At 47.0% G+C, this 21619-nt stretch overlaps 1 protein-coding gene across 27 annotated transcripts in view; it reads right to left on the minus strand.

The window, feature by feature from the left end:
- CEP112 (centrosomal protein 112) overlaps positions 1–21619 on the minus strand; it is a 416875-nt gene that overhangs the window by 30672 nt on the left and 364584 nt on the right. For 24 of the 27 annotated variants that reach the window (XM_019938648.3, XM_073796991.1, XM_073796992.1 and 21 more), the window contains one exon: positions 10761–10850. The exons of 1 other annotated variant lie outside the window; for it this stretch is intronic. In XM_019938648.3, the coding sequence (XP_019794207.2) occupies positions 10761–10850 (90 nt within the window). Of the gene's footprint in view, positions 1–9954; positions 10074–10760; positions 10851–14231; positions 15514–21619 lie in introns of those variants that run through there. 2 more of the 27 variants (XM_073796990.1, XM_073796993.1) reach the window with 2 other exon arrangements.

The raw sequence follows: 21619 nt of genomic DNA on the forward strand, positions 1-21619 counted from the left end.
ATCGTTAAAATGTAAGCTTCACAAGAACAAGGATTTCTGTTTGCTTTGTTCACCGATGTATATCAGGGCCAGTAAAGGGCATGGTCTATCATAGGCGCTCAGTAAATATTTGTTGAATTGAATTGAAATGTCGAAGGTATGTATCACTTGGGGGTTTAGAAAAAGAGTTCACTCTGGGCTGTCATTTAGTTTCCGTGGCACACGCTGATTTACCATCTCATTTACCCTCCTCTGTTTATCAAGTCAAGCAGAACCTCAAAATCTTAGGCGCTGAATGAAGCATTTGGGACCACTCAGTCCAGTTTTCCAATTTTCTCCCATTCTTTCTGCAGGGGCGTTCATTCAAATAAAATCTTAAAGCTGAAGGGCAGAAATATAAGAGAGACGGTGGCTCTGGTTCCGTAGGGGGTGCCCGGCCTGACACACCACCCTTCCGACCACTGCCACCTTTCGCTGCTGCCCCTGGAAGACCCAGCACAGCGTCCGAGCCTGGCGCCTGTGCCCTCTCTTGCCCACACTGGGCTACGTACCGAGCAGGGAAGAGCCCCCCGCGAGTTTGTCAGGGCCCACAGCAGCGGGCTGTGAATTCCTCTCTTGCTTCTTAATCAAAAGTGAGACAATCTCCTGTCAGAGTCTCCCCGCTGCTTCTCCGCATCCCTTCTGAATAAACCTGAGTGTAAATGTCACATACGAAACCAAGAATGGATCCTTAAACAATGCTTTCTTTTATTATAATAACAGAAGCTCCTAGAAGACACCAAGCTTTCCACGTAGATTCAGTACGCTGACAGCTGAGTAGGTACTAGGTTATCTGGTTCACAATCGGCCTTTTATTTCACAAAACTCTAATAATGCCAATGACGCTATATTCTTCACTAGTTCTACATTATCCATTTGATTCAATAAATCATTCTTTTCCTTGAAGGTTTTATAATACTCTTTTTCAAACTGGAACTATGTCCTCTAATTCTGTGTAGAAATCCAAAAGCTGATTTACGTGGAAAGTATACTCAAATGGCCTTTTAAACTTCTGAATTTTCCTTTGTATTAAAAAAAAAATCACCTTTCTTTCCTTATTTCTAATTCAAATTGATATACATCTGATGCATCTAAAATGCCTCTGCTCTGTCATTTGTTTGACAATAAACAATTTCAATTGCTTCTACCTCAAAATAGCCCTTCCTCAACAGGAAAAGGAGGTCTTTTCTGGCTGGACTATGGTAGAAAAGGAACTGCATGTAAGTGGCACCGTAGACTATCTGATACTCTTTCCTGAACGTGACAAGCACAGTAAATCGTCATCGGACGTCTCTCCCTCTAACCGTGCTGACTCTCCCACCCTCTTTACCATCTCTGTGTTTATCTCTTCTTTTACTTCCTCTTTCCAGCTGTTCACTCAATTCCATGAATTCAGTGCTTAGGAGCTGCCAGAAAAGTGAGCCCTAAAGACACAGCTCAGGGATACAGTCTCCCTTTTCATCTTCCTGGGAGACGATATCTGATTACCCAGGTTAATCCCTGATCATTTTCCTTGTCCTCCAATTTTAAAAGGTGGGGTAGGACCCAACTTGGTTTTAAGCTTTTGTGCCTGCTTTTTCTTTAAGGCCCTCCATAATTTGCTGATTTGGAGTAAATCTTTTGGATTAAATCATTTTGGGATTTTAAAAATTAATTTTAAAAAAGACTGAACTTAAAGCCAAAACTACCTCAAAAAAAGGAACAAACCGAAAGAAGTGAGAATGCATGAGCACATCCCTTCATCCTGGGCAGGCACAGCCCGGCTCTGAACCTGGTAGCCCCAGGTCAGAGGTCAGATCCCAGCACGGCCAGCCCGGCAGCCTCCACCCCTGCTTCATCGTCCGCCCCCGCTCCCACCCGTGTTCACTAACGTGCATTGACCAAGAGCCACGCAGAAAATGCTTTCTGGAAAAACAGCTGCAATGATGCAGTGGGTGCTTTGTTGACACTTGGCTTTGATACGTCAGCAAAGCACAGGATTAAAACCACGTGGCGGGCGCCTCAGGGACCCGCCTGCTCTCTCCTCCAGCGAAGTTCAAAACAAAGGGAATCTCAAGAAAGCAACGATGGAACACAGAACCCATTCACCCCACAAGCGCTGCTGCAAGTTATCCATCAAAAATGGCTCTGTGATCATCATGTAGTTTTTAGCGTTGGTTTTAGGTACAAGTGTTTGACTTGCTTTGCCACTAAAATCTACCAGAATAACTGACTTACAAGGAATGGTTTGATGAGATGTATGCTTCAAGTGTTTTTCAGAAAACAGGGGCAAGTATTCAAACTCTCATTGAGAATAAGATGTGGCCAAAATTGAACGTGGTTCTATCCCTCATAACAACTCCAATTTTAGAATGATGCATTCATGCCAGCTGTCTGGGAACAAAAGAATTTATCTGAATTTGTAAATAAACTGTGGTTATAAAAATTACTTGAAACAAGCCAGAATAATAACCATTAAACATGAAAAGTCAGTAAAAGTCTTTGAATTACATTTCTGTTGCAATTATTATTCCTGTTTTCATAATGTGCTTAGGGATAAAACATAGTTTTGAGCTGTTAGTACTTTTTTTTTTTTTTTTTCCGGTGGCGGGCCTCTCCCGTCGCGGAGCACAGGCTCCAGACGCGCAGGCTCAGCGGCCATGGCTCACGGGCCCAGCCGCTCCGTGGCATGTGGGATCCTCCCGGACCGGGGCACGAACCCATGTCCCCTGCATCGGCAGGCGGACTCTCAACCACTGTGCCACCAGGGAAGCCCGAGCTGTTAGTACTTTTAAGTAAATTTCACTGCAGATGAGTTAGCCCATAGCAGCTAAGACTGTGAAGTTTTTAAATCCATTATGGAAAATGGAAATCTGTAAAAGACGAATTCTTCCTTTTAACAACTGTCATGATTGTTGCTTAACTGATTTTCTGTCTGCATCGCATCTTCCTCCGTAAGCCTGCCTGTGACTGTAGATTTGCTGGTTACCCTCGATGCTGACCGAGGTGTTTTAAAGATAAGCGGTGCTACCCAATGAAAGCTTTACATATATTGATGTTGGTTCTCCTGGTGTTCATGTTTCTCCCCGACAGATCACTGGGCTTGGTGGGAAGCCAACACATTCTTTGGGAATACAAATGATAATGTTGTAACAGTACAGCAGGCGGAAGGAGCTGAGATGTTAACGTTATCCCAAAGCTACTGATACCAAAGGAACCTGGGAAGGAAGCAGAAGAAAGCTCAATTTCTCAGTAGAGAAAATCAAGGGCTCCACTTGTATTCATCCTGCTTTGGCCCTCTGAGGGCATCCCATGGAAGAGATCTTGCAAGGAAGGTCTGCCCTATTTCAGGGAAGAATAGAACGGCCGGCACTTGTGACAACGTGGATGAACCTGGAAGCCATTATGCTAAGAGAAGTAAACCAGGCACAGAAAGAAGAGCTCACTCATCTATGGGATGAAAAAGAAAAAAAAGAAAAGAAAAAGTTGAATTCATAGAAACAGAGAAGAATGGTGATTGCCAGGGGCTAGAAGGTGGGGGAAGCTTCTGATCAAAGGGTGCAAACCTCCAGACATCAGACAGTTCTGGGGTCTAAATGCAGAGCCTGATGACTATAGTTCAAGATACCATATTGGGCACCGGAAATTGGCTAAGAGAGGCCACTTTTTTTTTTTTTTAGGCATATCATGCTTTATTATTTCAAGAAAGGTAAAAATGCAACTGAAACGCAAAAAAAAGATTTGTGCAGTGTTTCATGATTCAGTCTTGGTAGGTTGTATGTCCAGAAATTTCTCTGTTTCTTCTAGACTGTCCAATTTTTTGGTTTATAATTGCTCGTAATAATATCTTATAATCTTTTTTATTTGTGAGAATAATTGTAATATCTTCTCTTTCATTTTTTTCCAAAAGGATTACATACCCTTTCAGTATAATTGATAATCTAAGAGAGGACACTTTAAATGTTCTCACCACACACAAAAGTAACCGTGGGAGGTGACGGATGTGCCAATGAGCTTCACCGTGGCAATCACTCCACAAGGCATGTCGAGTCATCACGCTGTACATTTTAAATACATACAATTTTATTTATCAACTGTACCTCAGTAAGACTGGAAAAACAAAGACTGAGGACACAAAGGGGAAAGGGCCATGTGGCAGAGGGTGCTGGCATACTGCTCCGTCTTGGTTTTCCCTGGACCACGGACCCTTTGGTGCCAGAGGCCTGGGGAAGAGCTGAGGGCCACAGACGAGCCAGGAGAAGTCTTGATAATCCTACTCACCCCAGACGAAAATTATGGAAAAAATCTGTAATCTTTATTACAAGAAAAGTCTAGAAAAGAATATGCGTAGAAAAAGTCCATCTAGACCGCGTGCAGGATGCGCGTTACAAAGCCCTGTCATCACTGCTCAGGCGTGGTGGCCTTTGAACTCTCCACCCTCAAACTCCCTGCACACACGACGCCGCTAACCCTCCCTCCGTCCCTCCTCCACTTCTTCCTTTCTTCCACAGATTCACTGAGTGCCACGTGGGTCAGGTGCTGGGCTAAATGCTGAGTGTACGGTTGAAGAGGACACAGTCCCAGCTCAGGGACCCTCCCTCAAAGAACAGTGTCTCCCGAGGGAGTCTGATGGGAAAACCTTTAATGGAGCTTCACAGAAAGTATGACCAGAGCACAGAGCAAAGGGGGACAGGGCAAGACTGTCCTGAGGATAAGACTCAGAAGAGCAGAGGCCCCACAAGCAATTCAATTCAACAACAAGGGCTGGGGATGCCGTAAAGATGACAGTTGGGTCCTTACCCTCAAGGGGCCTAATGTTTAGTAGGAAACTCTCTCTGGTTTTCACGACATTAAATTCTTCTGGCTCTGCTCTCATCTTTCTCACCATTCATCCCTTCTAAATCCTCTCTGGATCTTCCCCTACTTTCTCTGGCCCCTGGAACCTGGTCCAGCCCATGGTTCCGCCCACGGCCCTCTTCCCTCTCTGCTTCTCCTTGTCAGTATCATCCGTCAAGATAATTCAGAAACGTCCGTGCTTCTTTCCTAAGTTCTAGATCCAGATTTTCAACGTGGCCTCTTTCTTACCTTCTAGATTCAGACTTTCTTTCTGGGGTTCTAGTTCAGATTTTTAGCTACCTGTCTCCAAAGGAATGTTCGGCTGCCAGCATCTCAGACTCTGCCTCTAGACAATGATGCTGTCGTCCACTTGGTATTATTTTTGACATATTCCTTTCTTTTACTCTCTAAGTCTGTGTTCTATGAATTTTAAGTGAGTCTTCACATCTACTCTTTTCCTCTTCTACTACCGTTGACAATATCCAGTTCAAGCCCTTTTGATTTCTCTTGCGACTAGTGATGTGAATTTAGTGTGATCACCTACGAATTCATCTCTTTTCGTATTTTTCCTTTTATCTTCTGCTGCTGGATTAATCTTTCTAAAGGAAAGACGCAATCATCTAACACTACCCAGTTAAAGAAAAAAAATCCTCAGTGGCTGAAAACTGCTTTCTGACCAATGACGGAAGTCCCCGGCGTTGTATCCAGCTTGTTGGGTGCACAGTGCAGGGTAAGGAGTAGACAGTAACAAAGATTTGATGCTACCGCTATTTTTAGTGGATGAAACGAAGGTAGCTAACTTCCTGGGTCCTCGCCCCACTGACGCCCCCTCTGGCCAGGACGCCCCTGAGCCTGCTCCACCCCCGAACCCCTCGTCCTAGCCCGGGGTCCCCTCTCTGCTGGTGACCAGCTCACGGGGCCTCCTCCTCTGTGAAGAATTACAGCCACGCGCATGGCACCCGCGTTATGTTCTCTAGTTTCTGAGGGCTCACATGCATCTTGTTTTGGCGTTCACGTGAACCCCGCGGGAGGCATTATTACTGACATCTTAGGAGCCTGATATGGGCACCAGCTAAGTGACTTGCCCAAGACCACACGACCGGTGGTGGCAGAGGCGGACTGCTACCTGCAGTGCTTCCCTGCTGCGTCCTACTCGTCCTTGAAGCCTCTTCTGTTTCCCCTCCCTGTGTCTCGCTAGGGGTCTCAGGACAACCTCTGTTCCCTCCCCAAGCACAGGGAATTACCAGATTCACCTCTGCTGAAGCATCCGCTGTGTCTAGGCCTTAACTGGATATAAAGTGCCTGCTGCAAGGCTGTGACTGGAATATATTTTAAGACACTTTAGGGTGACCTGCGCCTGCACAGCCCAGACCTGAATGCCTGGAAACACCAGGTTTAGATGAGAACTAAACCAGCCGGTGGCTGAAACACGCCGGCCAGGAAACCCGAGAGGCCGCGGCCGCAGGTGCTGGAAACACTTCCTGCCTGTCAGCAAGCACCAGGCCCTGCCTTGGGTGGTGGACCCTTTCCCGCAGGGTCGGGAGGACGGCGGGCAGTACCAGGGCTGCACACAGCCCGCATCGTGTGAGCTGAGCCTCGAAGCCTTTGGAAGAAGAAGAACGTCTTTTAAATGCCATGACTGCAGTCTACACTTTACACCCATCTCTGCTCTGCTAGACTGTAAACTCCTTGCGGCTGGAAGGAGAACTCATCCGTGTTTCTTCTCAGTACCTGTCATGGGCCAGCACAACACGCCTGTCAAAGGCATGCAATGTGGGGTAATTGTATGACGCTGCTGTGAAATGCACGGCACTGCATTCCCTTTATTAGGTCTCAAAGTATTAGTTCTTCTCACTAATTTATGTAAAAGAATCTTCTGGGAAACGGAGTGATCCATGTAATCAAAGCTGCTCATACGTTCGAAACTGAAAAAGCCCAGTTCAAAGCAGGGGTTTTGTTACGTGCATATTAACATTTATATTACGTATTACACGAGGTTCAAGGCTGACATTGTTTAGCGCCTCCGTGGTAAGTATATGCTTGCTTTGCGCAGTGCTAAGAGCGCCAAGTAACACTGTAGACTGTTTCTTTTCCTCCCTCTCTTTTCTATAATTTATCAGACCGAATTATTTTGGCAAGGGCTAGCAAATCACCTAGTCTCCCTGTGAATGATGAGACATTGTTTGTTCCCAAATAGGAGATTTATTTTTACCCACAGCCTGAACCTGAGTGATGCACGCCACAGATGCATTTCACACTGTGGCCAATACAGTGGAAAATCATACCCCGGGGTGGGCCGTCCGCTTCCCCCGCCCCGCCCCGGGTCTGCCATTGCCATGCTAGGGAAGTCGTGGCCTTTTCCAGTGACTCAGTTTCCTTACATAACGAGGAAGTCTGATCAGAACTCTGATCTCCCCTCCTTTGCTGCAACTATGGGATTCTTGCTCGGATCTTATCGGGAATTAGAAATTATTAACTCCTGGTATGGAGAAAAAGAATGATCGCTTTTAATTACTTTCCTATTTATGGATTACAGGAAAGATATGTTTCTATAAGGCTGACTGAGAAGGAAGTTGGTCTTTTCTAATTTTATTGGTGTTGTCTTGACGCTTCACGAGGGGCAAATTAACCCTTTGTAACCACGGATAAACCAGCCTTCCCTGGGCGCCCTGGTGACAGACCTGCCGAGGGTGTGGAGTTAGAGGAGAGGGTTGATGCCACTGGGGCAAGTGGTGGGCAGCTAGGGTACCACCCATCAAGACCTGATGAGAAGCAGCTTTTTGCGTTTAATTAAAAACACAACTTTTAGAATGCCTCATTCATTTTTTTGTTTTTATAAAATCAAAACACAGGAATTTTTCTTAAATGAAAAACAGAGACAGTTTCAACTTTTTTTTTTTTTAAGCAAGCGAGTTAAAAAAAGAAGCCCAGGAAATTGTCCTTTGTAATCCTGCCAGTTTCAATTTTGATTCTTTATGCAACTAGTATCAGGATAATAATATTTGGTTGAAATGAAAGAGAAGAAAAGTTCCAAGAAGCTGTTCTGCACACATTTTGGTTGTTTGATTGGCTGATGTCAGGCTAGCTACTGTTATTTTGCAATTGCTTTGACAGACGCAAAGAAGAAAAGAACAATTTCAACATTTTAAAATCCCTCAGTAAGCATATATATAATCAGACCCTAAAAACTGTACATGACGATACTTCTGTACTTCTAATTATTTTTGACTACCTCTATTAGTGTCACGAATGGAAAGGTCAGATTTAGATAAAAGTTAAAGCAAATTAAATATAGATGAATAGTATTTATGAAGTGCCCATGATTTGTTCTTCAGCTTTCCTGAAACAATTGGCATTTCTGCTTAGCTACACCCTAGGATCTCGTGGAAAGAGCCCAACATTTCATGGTTGCAAAGATTATGAAATATTCAGCTTTACCCATGGGTATTTCCTGACATTTCTTTGGTGAACTGGAGGCTAATAGAAGATATCAGGAATTAGCGTAAGAAACAGTCTAGAAAGCTATTGTCACTACAGAGATGAAAGCAACTTTGATGATCAAGCAGAAGCCAATGAAATAAGACTGCAGTGGTTCCCGAATCCTCCCTACTGTCCATCTGGGATTTCTTAATTTCCCTGCTCTCAATATGTTACGGAGTTTTCCGTGTGAAGCTCTGCCGTGAATTAGAGTGATGTCGACAAGCTTTACCTGAAGTCATATTCTATCACAAGCTGGGGAGGGCCCAGCCCTCCAGGGAGACCTGTTTCCTGCTTTTAAGAAGCTTGTCTTCTTTTAGTTCCAGGCATCCCAGCCAGCTGGGGGGTTGCAGGGAGGCTCAGATGACCTCAGTGACAACTGAGCCTGTGCCAGTCCCACCTGAAGGCCACACAGCCACCCAAGGACGTATTTTCACCTGTGGCCAAATGGGCTCTGCTTCCGTCTGCTTTGCTCTTTGCTGCTCTCTGCCCACAGAGAGTTAATGGCGTTACCCGCCGTACCGGGTGTCTGGGGCGGTATTTTTTTCCCTGCCATCCTTAATAAACTCACTTTCCCTATCGCTGCTAGGCAGCTTTCTAAACTAGAAATGCTGTAACTTAAAAACTGTCAAGGGGCTTCCCTGGTGGCACAGTGGTTGAGAGTCCGCCTGCCGATGAAGGGGACACAGGTTCGTGCCCCCCGTCCGGGAAGATCCCACATGCCGCGGAGCGGCTGGGCCCGTGAGCCACGGTCGCTGAGCCTGCGCGTCCGGAGCCTGTGCTCCGCAACGGGAGAGGCCACAGCAGTGAGAGGCCTGCACACCGCAAAAAAAAAAAAAAAAGAAAAAAAACCCAAAACTGTCATGAAAGGAGCAAAGATTTGGAATTCAGCTAAACCAGGATGTGAATCCACCTGTACTGGTTACCAGCTGTGTGACCTTGGACGTGTCACTTAACCTCTCTGGGTTTTAGCGTGCCAATTGGGAAATGGGGGGGTCATACTGGGCTTACATGGTTATTATCAGGATAAATGAACTAACATGTGTAACGTTTCTTGTACAGTGTCTCTCATCTTGTGGGCCTTCAATAAATATAGTTACTATTAGTTTTTCATCCTAGAATTTCCTATTTTGTGACCCTATCATGGACTGTCCGACACAGACCCTATACAAGACATATCGTATATAGACATGATATATACATACATGACACAAAGATGACATGCATATGATGCAGGGCATACATTAGACAGCAGGAAGGAATTACAGGAGGTCAAGTCCATTCAGTAAGTGTTATTACGTGGCATCTATTAGACACTCACACCTGCCATTCTGTGCAATCCCTACCTTGGGGTCTTGTTTGTAAACAACTCCAGAGATGACAAAAGTTCCTCTATTCGCCTTACTTCAGGGCTTACTCTTCTGACAAGGCCGAAATGACCTAACCCAATATCCCTGCACTGAATTGACTACGGGACAACCAAAGTCTAAGCGCCTGCCAGCACCTACAGCGGGTTCTGTCCATAAAGATTTGCGGCACTTAGAGGAATTTTAGTAATGCTGTACGCAGTAGCTGAGGACAGTGCGTTTACAAAAGGTTTCATTAAGACTCATGAAGTTTATTAATACACGGTTGACTTTTCAGTTTACATTTAGTTAAATTTACTTTAAATGTAAAAGAATTGGATGAAAATGATCCTGTGGTCACTGGCTATTGTCAAAGCCAGACTATTCTGGTTATACGAGATTTGTTTCATCAACACACTGGAAAGAAGGAGGAGAAAATTAAAATTCAAAAGAAAACATGATCTACGTCCCTGTGTTCTGATATGAGGACGCAGCAGACACCGTTGGCTGTGTCCCCAACACATTTCCCCTCTCCCTTGTCCGGGCTGTCCTTCCTTTTATGACTCCAACGCCGGCAGGCAGACCCTAAGTGGTCCAGCCTAGTTTGGTACCCTGCAGCCTCCCGCCAGGGATTGGACGTGTGACCTGCTCTGAGCGTGTGACCTGCTCTGGCCAATGAGATGAGAAGGGAGTTGCGTACGGGGGTGCTTCTGGGAAAGGTCTCCTGACTTTGCGGAAGGGCACCCCGGAAACTAAGTCCCTTTTTGCCCCTGGATACTGCTAGATCTGCGCAGGATGCCTGGAGCTGCTGTGAGCACCGCGGAGCTGGCTTTGGGATGGACCCTACACAGGACGTAGAGCCGCGCGAGCGAGAGAGAGGCGGAGCCAGCGACCCAGGGCTCCCCGCCCAGAGCCCACCCTACCTACAGGCTTTCTGCGACAGAGGTTAACGAGTTGCGAGGCAACAGATCCCTTTGTTGTTTACACGCAGCAAGGGGCCGAGGATTCTGTTACTCGCGGCCAAAGCACCCGGTGGAAACAGGACACACGTGAGCTCCTGGACCTGGAGAAAGTGAACGAGCAAACCAGCCGAGCGGGCAGTACCTGCTCCTGTGATTCCAGTTCCTTGTGCTGCAGTTTTTTCTCCAAACATCGTGCTTGATTCGAGCGCTTTTCTAGCTCGTCTTGTAAAGCCTGAAACGGTATGAGATAAATACAAAACCATTAAAAATTAGCAGCCTTGGAAAAAGCTTTACCACCCTGAACTGGTATCAAAAAGGCCTCAGCTCTGGTCTATTACTGCGGCTCCAAAACCAGCCTTTTCGTTTCAGGCCCAGATGTTTTCTACTTTAGGAACAACTAGTATCAAAAACTCCAGACTCACACACCAGACACATTAGCAGGTGTCAATGCATCTTATAAAAACATCTCCTGTTCCCAGCATAGACACACAAGCACGCAATAAAGTGTAGAACTATTGCTAATTAAAGTAACCCTATCAGGACACCTGCGAGGTACACCCACACTCTGAAAAGTGTCCTGGTAGCTAGGAATCGTAACACTGGACCGACATGACATTGTTCAGAATTATGCTCTGGTCATTGGAGTATGTTATGGTAACCTTAAAGGCATTTTTTATTAAGCCGTCGAGGATGGCATGGAATTTGAGGAAACTGAAAGAAATAGACAGAGATGAACACTTTCAGTTGCCAAGTAGCTGTTGGAAATCAAATTCAGGTTCAGGCTGGGGGAAGCCGGGAATGGAAAGATCAGTAAATATCATTGTATCCATTACTACTTTAAGTAAAGAGGTGAACTAGAAAAGAAACAGGATCCATTCAAACAATCTGATGTTAATTATAGATATAGCACGTGGGAAATGACGGTGAACAGAACACACTCTCAAAGAGTGACTGCAAAGATGCTAAACGAATTCTCAAAATAAAATTCATTCAATTAAGACTCCTGAGTTTCTGCTCTAGGCGAAGGACTGTGACACGTATTCCAAATAAAGCGGTGAAAGAAAACAGACGAAACACATTCCCTGCTCTCACGGAGCTTCTGCTGTACTGGGGCAGACAATAAGCAAACGGTGAGCATAATATATGTCAGTGGTAAGTGCAGAGGGAAAACACTGCGGGGAAGGAGGCTATCCTGGAACGCGGTGAGGAGGGGTGCTGCAGTCTTAAACAGCTGGCCCAAGACAACCTAACTGAGCCAAACCTGAAGGAGAAGAGCGAGCAGGTCACAGAGACACGTGCAGGAAGAACCTTCCAGGCAGGGACCCCTGCACATACCGGGGGTCGAGTCACGTCAGGTCCCGTGAACCTCAGAGGGCACTTGAGGACTTCAGGCTTTATTCGAGGTAGACGGGGGCTCCTGGAGGGCTGTGGGCAGGGTTGCTTTGGTTGCCGTGAAAAACAGATGGAAGAGGGACACGGGCAGAGGCAGAGAGACAGGGTCGAGGCCGTGAAAACACACCGGGAAAGGGTGGTGGAGAACTGGACCAGCCGGGGGCGAGGCAGCGGCAGCTTCCCAGTCTATCTGAAGACAGAGATCGCAGCTCCACGGAAAGGACGCAGAGCATGAAAAGTAAAAACAGAGAAGAGACTCCGGGATTTTGGCTTGAGCAGGTAGAAGACCGCAGTTGGGGAGGTTCGGGACGGGAGGGACCGGTGTGGGGGAGAAGGTCGGAGCTCAGCCTGCGGTACGTCGAGTGCGGGATGCCTGTTCCACATCCAAGCCGGGATGCTGGGCAGCAGCTGGGGGAAGAGTCTGCAGTTCAGACACGATGTCTCGGTTTGTATCCACTAAAAATTCTTTCAATGCAATTCCAGCCTTTTCTCCATGCAGACAGAGACCGTGGTTCTTACCTTTTTCTGGAGTTCTAGCTCCACTGGAGCGTCTGGCAAATGCCGTGTGGTCACTCCCCACGTGGAAAACAGTGCTTATTATTTTGCCTGTGATTTCAGGGAGTCCAGTTGCCTGAAGCCTGTCCCTGGATGGACCCCAGGCTAAGAACCTCTATTTATAAGAGTATAGGGCTTCCCTGGTGGCGCAGTGGTTGAGAGTCCGCCTGCCGATGCAGGGGACGCGGGTTCGTGCCCCGGTCTGGGAAGATCCCACATGCCGCGGAGCGGCTGGGCCCGTGAGCCATGGCCGCTGAGCCTGCGCGTCCGGAGCCTGTGCTCCGCAACGGGAGAGGCCACGACAGTGAGAGGCCCGCGTACCGCAAAAAAAAAAACAAGCAAAAAAACTCAAAAAAAAAATCAGTTTAAAAAATGGAAAGTAACCAAGTAATATCCCACTTTCCAAAAAGTGAAAATGTATCAGACTAAAGGAAAAGGACAGCTGTTCCTGGTCTCATATTCTAAAAAGTTATTAGGTCATGAGATGTTCATCCTCAGTTTGCCAGAGGCCTGTATGAACACAACCACAACTACTGAGTGAGCACAAGAAGGACCTTTCTTTTAAGTTGTGGCTTCTTTATTCAAAAACCTTCCAATTTGACATTGGACACACCCACAAAACAGAACTTTTACTTTATTCCTGAGAAAAGCCCAAGATCATTAAAGAATGGAATGTCCAACACTGGGTCAAAAATCTAAAACAAAATCCAACTTGAACGGCTATGCTGTTTATTCTGCACAAGTAGGCCCCGCCTCAGCTCTGCTGTGTGAACTTGCATCACTGCGGAAAGACGGTTCTTTTCTCCCAGTTAAACCTGCCTTTAAATGCCATGCAAGTGGGCTTGCTGGGCCTGGCCGCCCTCAGCTGGCTCTCAGAGAACTTCGTGGGGACTGTGAACAAAGAATGACATTTTCCAGAAGAAAAACGTACATGACATAAGCAGCTCTACAAGAACAACGAGGGCAGGCCACACTCTTTAAAAGGGAGCCGGTTATAGGATAATTTGATTTGTTTATTTAAAATATGAAAGTAGTGAGAGCACATTAAAGTGTAAAAGATTTGACAGTTTCATGGACTCTCCAGGGCGAGGAGAAGCCAGGGTAGCTAATGTGCCCCGAGCGGCACCTGTGATGGTCCCAGAGCTCTGCTGTTCGTTGGAGAAAGAGTATTATAGTCAACGCTATTTCCATAAAACTTATAAACATGGTTCGAGGCCAGCTGCTCAACTCGTAAAGCCACGCATTAAGGACTTCTAAAAACCAAAGTATCGGGGCTTCCCTGGTGGCGCGGTGGTTAAGAATCCGCCTGCCAATGCAGGGGACGGGGGTTCGAGCCCTGGTCCTGGAAGATCCCACATGCCGCGGAACGACTTAGCCCATGCGCCACAACTACTGAGCCTGCGCTCTAGAGCCCGCGAGTCACAACTACTGAGCCCACGTGCCTAGAGCCCGTGCTTCCCAGGAGAAGCCACCGCCATGGGAAGCCCGCGCACCGCAACGAAGAGTAGCACCCGCTCACCACAATGAGAGAAAGCCCGCGCGCAGCAACGAAGACCCAAGGCAGCCAAAACAAAACAAAACAAAACACCGAAGTATCTCTCATAGGCCTTAAACAAACATGAAATGATGGCAGATACATGCCTTTTAATAATGGACACATGAAATGCAAGTTCGTTTGAATTATAAGTGGTTAAAAAGTTATTTAATAAAGGAAAACTTCATTGGAAAGGAGAAAGACTGGGCTGTAATGATACACAAGATACAGTCAGAGCGTCCCTAGTGTACAAGGCATGACAGAGGCTTTCAGACTTAGGATTTAGCACAAGTTTTTCTAGAGATTTCTGACCTTGTCTTTGGCCAAACTCTCAGCCAGGTCCTCCCCTCATCTGAGGGTGGGACTGGGGGGGTGGGCGTCCATCTGGCCGGCCGAGCACGCAGACTTGTCTCATAACCCGGGACACCTGCACTGCAGGGTCTCACCAGACGGCATGATCTCAAACTCCCCACTTTCCCATCTTTACCAAAAACCTCAGTTGTGAGAAATGTGGAAAAATCCACTTGCAGATCGAAACAGAATCAGTAGCATAGAAGTCACCTTTCTCCTGAATCGCACATTCTACAGAACTGTGCCCTCCACTTTTTAGGAGTTTTCAGGCCGGTTCTCACTGACTTGAGATTCGGTGTGTCTTCCGTGCACCCTGCCTCATTCTGTGTTGCCAGGTCGTGGCTCACGCTTGTGTCTGGCTTGGTCACAAGTCACCACGAGGTCGGCGGTACATCTTCTGGGCCAGCCATCTGTATGAGGGCTGAAGCGTAAACGGCTCCTTCCCTGAGTGCTGGCCCGTGGAACGTGTTCTCCCGGAAGTGGGACCTTGAATCGTGCAGCGTTCTTTTATTTGAAGGGACTGGATTAAATCAGATGTAAGCAAAAAAGATTGCGGATGAAGTTTTGCCCTATTTAAGTATAAAACTGGGGTTCTCAAAGCCGTTGATTTTGCGTTAAGTCTGTGGTCAGGAATCAAGGAAGGGACGAACCTCTGCTGGGTGAGACACAGGAGGGGCCTCACCAGCGGCACCTCCGCGTAGCCAAGGAGATGAGCAAGGAAGGAAAGCAGAGTGTATGAAAGACACTGCCAAGAAGGAGCCAGTCCCGCAAACTGTTAAAAACTGGTGAAGCCGGGTGGTGGGTAGATGGGGATTCTGCATATTATTCTCCCTACTTTTGCGTATGTTTGAAAGTTTCCATAATAAAGAAAAAAAGAATTTTTAAAGCTTTTTCTAGTTAAAAAACATGAAGTCACCATATCCTTCCTTTCATGAGGTTTGAATTTACTGTTTTACTTCAGAAAAAACAGATGATTCATTCGTCCTTCAGTGAATAGGCGGGATGTGTAAGGATTTCCCCATGTATACTTTGGAAGCAGGGAGTGGGGTGTTCATATTTTGACCTAAGGAGAAGATAACAGGAAAGGGAAGGCTTACTTATATTTTTATTGAGATACAATTTACTTATGGTAAAACTCTAAAATTTCTTAAAAAAATGGTGATGGTCTGTTTTCCATTTAAAACATGTCATATGATTTAAAAGTTTGTGTCATAAAATATCTGTTCAGATAATAAGATCCTGCTTATAAACTATCTTCCACTGATTGGTTTATCCATCAAACCGAAATGACACCCGACCTGTGACTACAGAGAAGAGACACAAATTATGAAAGGGAAGGAAGCAGAACTCTCATTTAAACCTTAACTGCCTTTTTAACAATGCCCAAGATTACACATGGTGCTGACAATATTTCTGATCAGTAGGTTTCCTTTGACAGGTAAATTGACACAGAAACAGCAAATGCTTTTCTTTCTACTACTGCTAACCGGAAGGTAAGGGAAAATTAAATAAAACAATAAAATCTCATTACTTTTTTAAAAAAAATCACATCTTAAACAATTGGGATCCAGCAAAAAGCCCAAGCCCTGTGCCCCGGATGAGGAGACACAAATCTGGGGTTAGGGGAGGTGACACAAGAGCAGAGAGTGGCGTTTTGACTGGGGGGCCTTGCTGGCTGTTTACACGGGCCCCAGTGACTCCTTTTCTCATTTTATTTTATTTTTAAGTAGGCTAAACCTACTAACAAAAGCAACAAGTCTTCTTCAGCTGAAATGCCGGTCAAGATTTCTTTTAAAGTGATTTCTTCAGACCTACCCAGAACGCATAACAAACCGTAAAATCGTTTTATTAGTGATTCTGTAGCACCGAGCACAGGTTTGTGCTCTAGAGGTAAAGTTACTCAACTAGAACCAGTTACTGCCGAGGCCACTACCATATTCAAAACACAATAGTATAATTTTTTTCCTCTAAGGCTTCCATTCAGGCTTTTAATTTTTTCACACTCCATGCAAGTACCTTTTCTTTTCTTTTTTTAACCCTCGTAAGTCAGCCTCTCGTGGTACTGGTATGAAGAAAAGGGGTTTTAATGCCTATGATACTCTTCACATGAGGCAAAATTCCTTTCCGGTGAAAACTTTTTAGTTGTTGCAACAAACCGCAGGAATGAGAAATTGCACTTTGATATGAGCGATTTTATAGTATTTATTAGGCTACTGATTCAACAGAAAAGGCAAAAGTATTGCAGCCAATATAAAAAACAAGAGTAGCACTTTCACCAAAGAATACGAAAGTTTTCGCTTTCCCTCTCTTTTCTTCTCCCTCTCACCTACTTTCAGGCCTTTAAAATTTCCAAGAAACCTTCCTTTAAAAGTCTTAAAACTGCACTTTTTAAAAAGTTAGTGTTTCCCAGTCTTCACAGAGGTTCCAGGAAAAGAAATCACGTTATTCCAAAACTTGGATGATCTAAGGAAGCTGGAAGGTCCTAACACACCTCGTTAATGTTCCCCAGTCACACAGAGACCGTCCTGACATCACCCACGTCTCCTCTGGGAGTGGTCAGTGCATCTGTACTCAGGAAATTCAAAGCACATTTGCCCTACTGCGTCCCTCCAGACAGCTTCACTTGCGAACACATTCTTATCTCGGGTGGTAGGAATCTAGGATCAAGTTCAAGAAGCCCGGCTACGATGTTTCAGGATCTCAGAGGAATTTCCTCATTCAGCCTGTGTGATAAGCATTTGCACTGCAGTCAGTCTCTGCAGAACAGAGGCCGCCCCTCCTCTGCGTGAGCCCAGGGAATGCGGAGCGCCCGTAAGTCACTGGTTTAAATTTTTACTTACTTACATGTCTAATCGTTCACACGTGCGGTCCCCTGCGCCTGCAGCATCATTCCAACCCCTGCCAACAGACGTGAATTTCTACCCCGTTGAACCTGAAGTTGTATTTCTCACTAAGTCAGTATGTCCCCTATATGATAACATATTTATGAATTGTGAATTCATCTGACTTCCCCCCTGCATCTTAGACTATGAGCTTCACAAGGGTAACACTCCTGCCCATATTTTTAAAGTGATCTCTGAAATGCTTAGTAAAGTGTTGGGACTATGGTAATAGTAGTTACTGGTGACATGAACCACTTATATAAAGAACAAGCTGCTTTTCATTGGAAACAGTTGGGGTGTTCCTGCTAAAACTTCTCCAGATTTCATTCCCCCCCTCAAATTACATAACTACCTTTCCTTACTGTGTCCCTAGCTAAAAATGTCTGAGCTTTACCCAGTCTGCTCCCTCAACTGTCCAAAGGGGTGTCCCTTCTTGTTTCCTCAAGGGAGTGCATGCATCAGTGCCCTCATTTCTCTTTTCAAGTTCTAAGGGGTTGGTCACAACTAGCGGACATTTAGTCCTGTCCAAAATGGCCATTGAGACGTTGGTCCAGGCCCAAAGGTCCTTGGTGTTTGCGCCTATCAAAACGTCCACTGGATTCAAACAGCCCATTACATTTCTTTATACTTTGGTTAATAGAATAAATGTATTAAAGATACTATCATGTTTTATTGGTCCAATCATTGTGCTGTGGCTGCAGCTGCCAACGATAACCCCCCCTGCCTCGGTGGCCGGGCACAGGGGTAGGTAGACGGGCTGGGGTCCAGCTCTTACAGAATCGCGGGGTTCGTATTAAGTATGTGCACCAAGAGGAGACCTAAAGCTAGAGAAACGCGCAGAGGATGGCAAGTCGGGGCTGGGATCTCGCGGCGCATGGTGTGTTGACACGTCACCGGGCATCTGGTGGAGGGTGGAGTTGGAAGGGAGGAGCCTGGCCCAGCCTCCAGGTAACACGGGCAGTGACAGAGCACTGGCTCAGGAGGAGCGAGGACAGGCGTGCTCTCCTGATACACGGCAGTCGCGTGTGACAGCCACCGTGAGGGGACACCAGGCATCTGATTAACCCTCCCCCCGCTGCCCCATTGCCAGGGGTTAACGGGAGATGTTCTCTTGAATCAGCGTCCTGTAGATGGACCATCCTGGGGGGCCACAAGAAGCACCTGCTGCTCTCTGGAGGGGTTTCAGTGGGTGTGACCCCCATACGTACCTGCTAGTCAGCGTGGGCCGCCGTGCCCTCAGCCGCTGCCCGGCTACCTGCTGACCCAGCCCAGCCAAATGGGGTGTGGAATCCCTCAGACATTAGTAAGGTTCCCCTACCAGGAAACCAGTCATCACTGGTCAGATGGCCACAAAAGAACAGAAGTAGCCCTTCTTCTGCTGCTTGGCAATGGAACACCTTTATCTGGAAGTTCTCAGGGGAATATGGCAGCAATAGTATACTCACAGAAAGAAAAGCCAGCACTACATGATGCTGGTTTCTGTTACCGTTGCCACTTTCATAACAGGAAGAGGAGTAAAAGGCACTGACACCACGAAGAGGTGGGGCTCTGCAGTGCCTGATGGACGACTAGTTGGGATCTGGATAAATGACGATCATTCAGACGGGACCAGAAAGCATCCGCACAAGGTGGACGCTGAAGGGGAGATAAGGAAACCCGACAGGTTAAAATGACACGCAGAGAGGAAGCAAACGCAAAGCCATGGAAGAACTCTCTCGTGATATTCGTGATGAAGGAGTCCTGACGATGCTGCCAGAAAGAACTCACGGAAGAGGCAAGTCCACCCAATGTCATTGCATGGAATTGAAATTCCAGATGAGTATAAAGGGACCAGATGCAGAAGACCATTTCCTGGGGACGATTCAGGTGCTCAAGACAATGAAAGAATTGTGATTTGCACGGCTTGTGACACTGTTCGCTAGTTAGGTGCCAGGCACACTATTCAGTGACACCTTCAAGCGGCACCGACACAGGTCACGCACGTATGGACTGTGAGCTGCTGTGTGACGCTACACTGTGCCTCTGATGGACCCTTTAACCGTGAACAGGCGAAAGCACACTTACGAATACATACGTGAGAACACACTTGCATTTGCACAGGGAAGAAGGCTCAGCGTTAACCCTTCACTGTGCAGACGGGTCTCAAGATTGCAACCATGACTGCAATTCAACTACTCAACCTAACGCAGCTGTAAGAGGATGCCTGTTTCACTTTTCACAATCACTGTGGCGAAAGTTACCTTCTTTGGGTCTAACGTGGGGGTGTATGACAACGGAAAGTAACACCTGTACACCTGTGTACAGCGTGCGTGCGTGCTGTTTAAACTTCCACTTGTGCCTTTGGAAGATGAAAATGACACTTTGGAGTATGCTGTGGAGAAGGCGGAAGAAAAATCAGATGACCAAATAGGTCGTGTTGAGGGTGTATGTCCGTGGAAGGACTGGCAGGGCAGAAGACCAGACGCCCCAAGAGTGCAGCAGAAACCTGGAATGTTCGCACATCAGTACTAAACGGTGATCACAGGACAGACAGCCCAGCAGAAGCTGGCACGGCACATCTCAGAAGCTGGTGGTAGCGCATCACCCTTCCATGTGGAGATTTACTGAAGCGCTAACAGACAACTGGCAAAGTCGCGACACGTTGTCACCCAGGTGTCTGGTGGTCACACTCAAGTACAGCTCCAGCTTCACAACAACACTGACAAGATCAAATTCATACAACCGAAACTGCACACAGATATCATCTAACACATACGACGCCAACAGTCAGGTCCATACGTACTTGAGAGTGATTGCTCATCCGCTTAAGAGTAACCCTGCTGATTCATGGTGAGGAAGAACAACAATAAATGGAAAATCCAAAATCCACCACGAATGACAATAAAAATAACGTCAATAAAATTTTAACTAGGTTAAATGTTTGTATTGTTTAGTGAATCGTGGACCCAGTGGCCGTTCTGGACAGGACCACGTGCCCTGCAAGGCCCGGCCACACTGCTGACCCCTCCCTTTCTGCCCAGCCTCTCTCGGCGTCTCGTCTCTCCCCGCTGCCCGCTGGAAACTGGTCCCCTTGCGCACGTTGTTCGGGGGAACGACGTCGGCTCTGGGGAGACACTCTTCAGGCCCCTTCAGTCCTGATGCTCCTTTTTCCCATGACGGCCACATTTCTCAAGCATTTTACTCCGTGACCCAGATTCTCGCCCATCAGCTACCATTTTCCTCACCTGGAGCCTGACTTTGGTCTCCACACCTTATTAAACTTGCTCTCTGCAGGGTCCGCAGTGAAGCTTTCCTTGCCAACGCGATGGCCTTTCTCGCATCTCTGCCTGCCTCGACCTTTCTGCTGCCCTGAGCGCTGCGAGAGCCCCCCCTTCCAGGGCTGCTCCGAGGCCACGAGGCCCTGGCGACCCTCCTCCTCCTCCAGCGCTTTGCTCATCCTCCTGTTCTGCCCTTTAAATTGTGGATCTTTCCCGAACCAGGTTCTCGTCGCTCCATTTTCCTCTCTAAACAGTCTTCTTTAGACAATCCATTTCATACATTAATAAAAGTATGTCTATGATCTGAACGTATACCAGGCCCCGTGTCAAACGTTACCCTGCGAAAGCACAGGCTCCTGTGTATACGGCAGATCTATAAAGGAATAGTTACATCATGTAAACAGCACCAAAGAGGTCTTGGCAAGCATGGAGGAAGGCGGGACGTGGGGAGGAAGACGAGCGGGGAGGTGAGCTGTGGCCGCGGGAGGCGCAGGGAAGGCGTCCGCACAGATTCACTGCAGAGGGCAAGGCGTGGCCACACGGGGGCAGGCTGCTGGTGGCACACGGGGCCTGGCATGCGGACGGTGGGCCTGGAACCAACTGGCAGAGGCAGCCTGGGCTCCCGAGACGGGCCTCGGGGGCCTCGGGGACTATGCATTCTGTCCTGCAGTAAAGGGAACCACCAAAGGGCCCAGGGTGACCAGCTGGACGGATCAGGAAGAACATCCAGGTGACAGCGTGGCAAGCGGAAGTGCTTTCAGAGCCTCGGCCAGACACACGTGCGCGTCCACGGGACCAGCCGGGGAAAGAGCGTGCCTCCGCGCTGCGTGTCAGCGTGGGAGAAAACTGTGCTCGAAGCCTCACGACTGTCTGTGCCAAGGCTGGGCACAGGGATTTTGCCGAGGGTTAGGAATACAGAATGAGGCAGAACGGCAAGTTTCAGGTCAGTGAGAGATGTTGCGGAAACCCTAAAAAAATCAAAAGAAATTTAAAAAGCACAATTTTCCAGACTGTCTTGTGCAGGACCATC

This window comes from Tursiops truncatus, chromosome 20 (assembly GCF_011762595.2).
Source record: "Tursiops truncatus isolate mTurTru1 chromosome 20, mTurTru1.mat.Y, whole genome shotgun sequence".
Lineage (NCBI taxonomy): Eukaryota > Metazoa > Chordata > Mammalia > Artiodactyla > Delphinidae > Tursiops > Tursiops truncatus.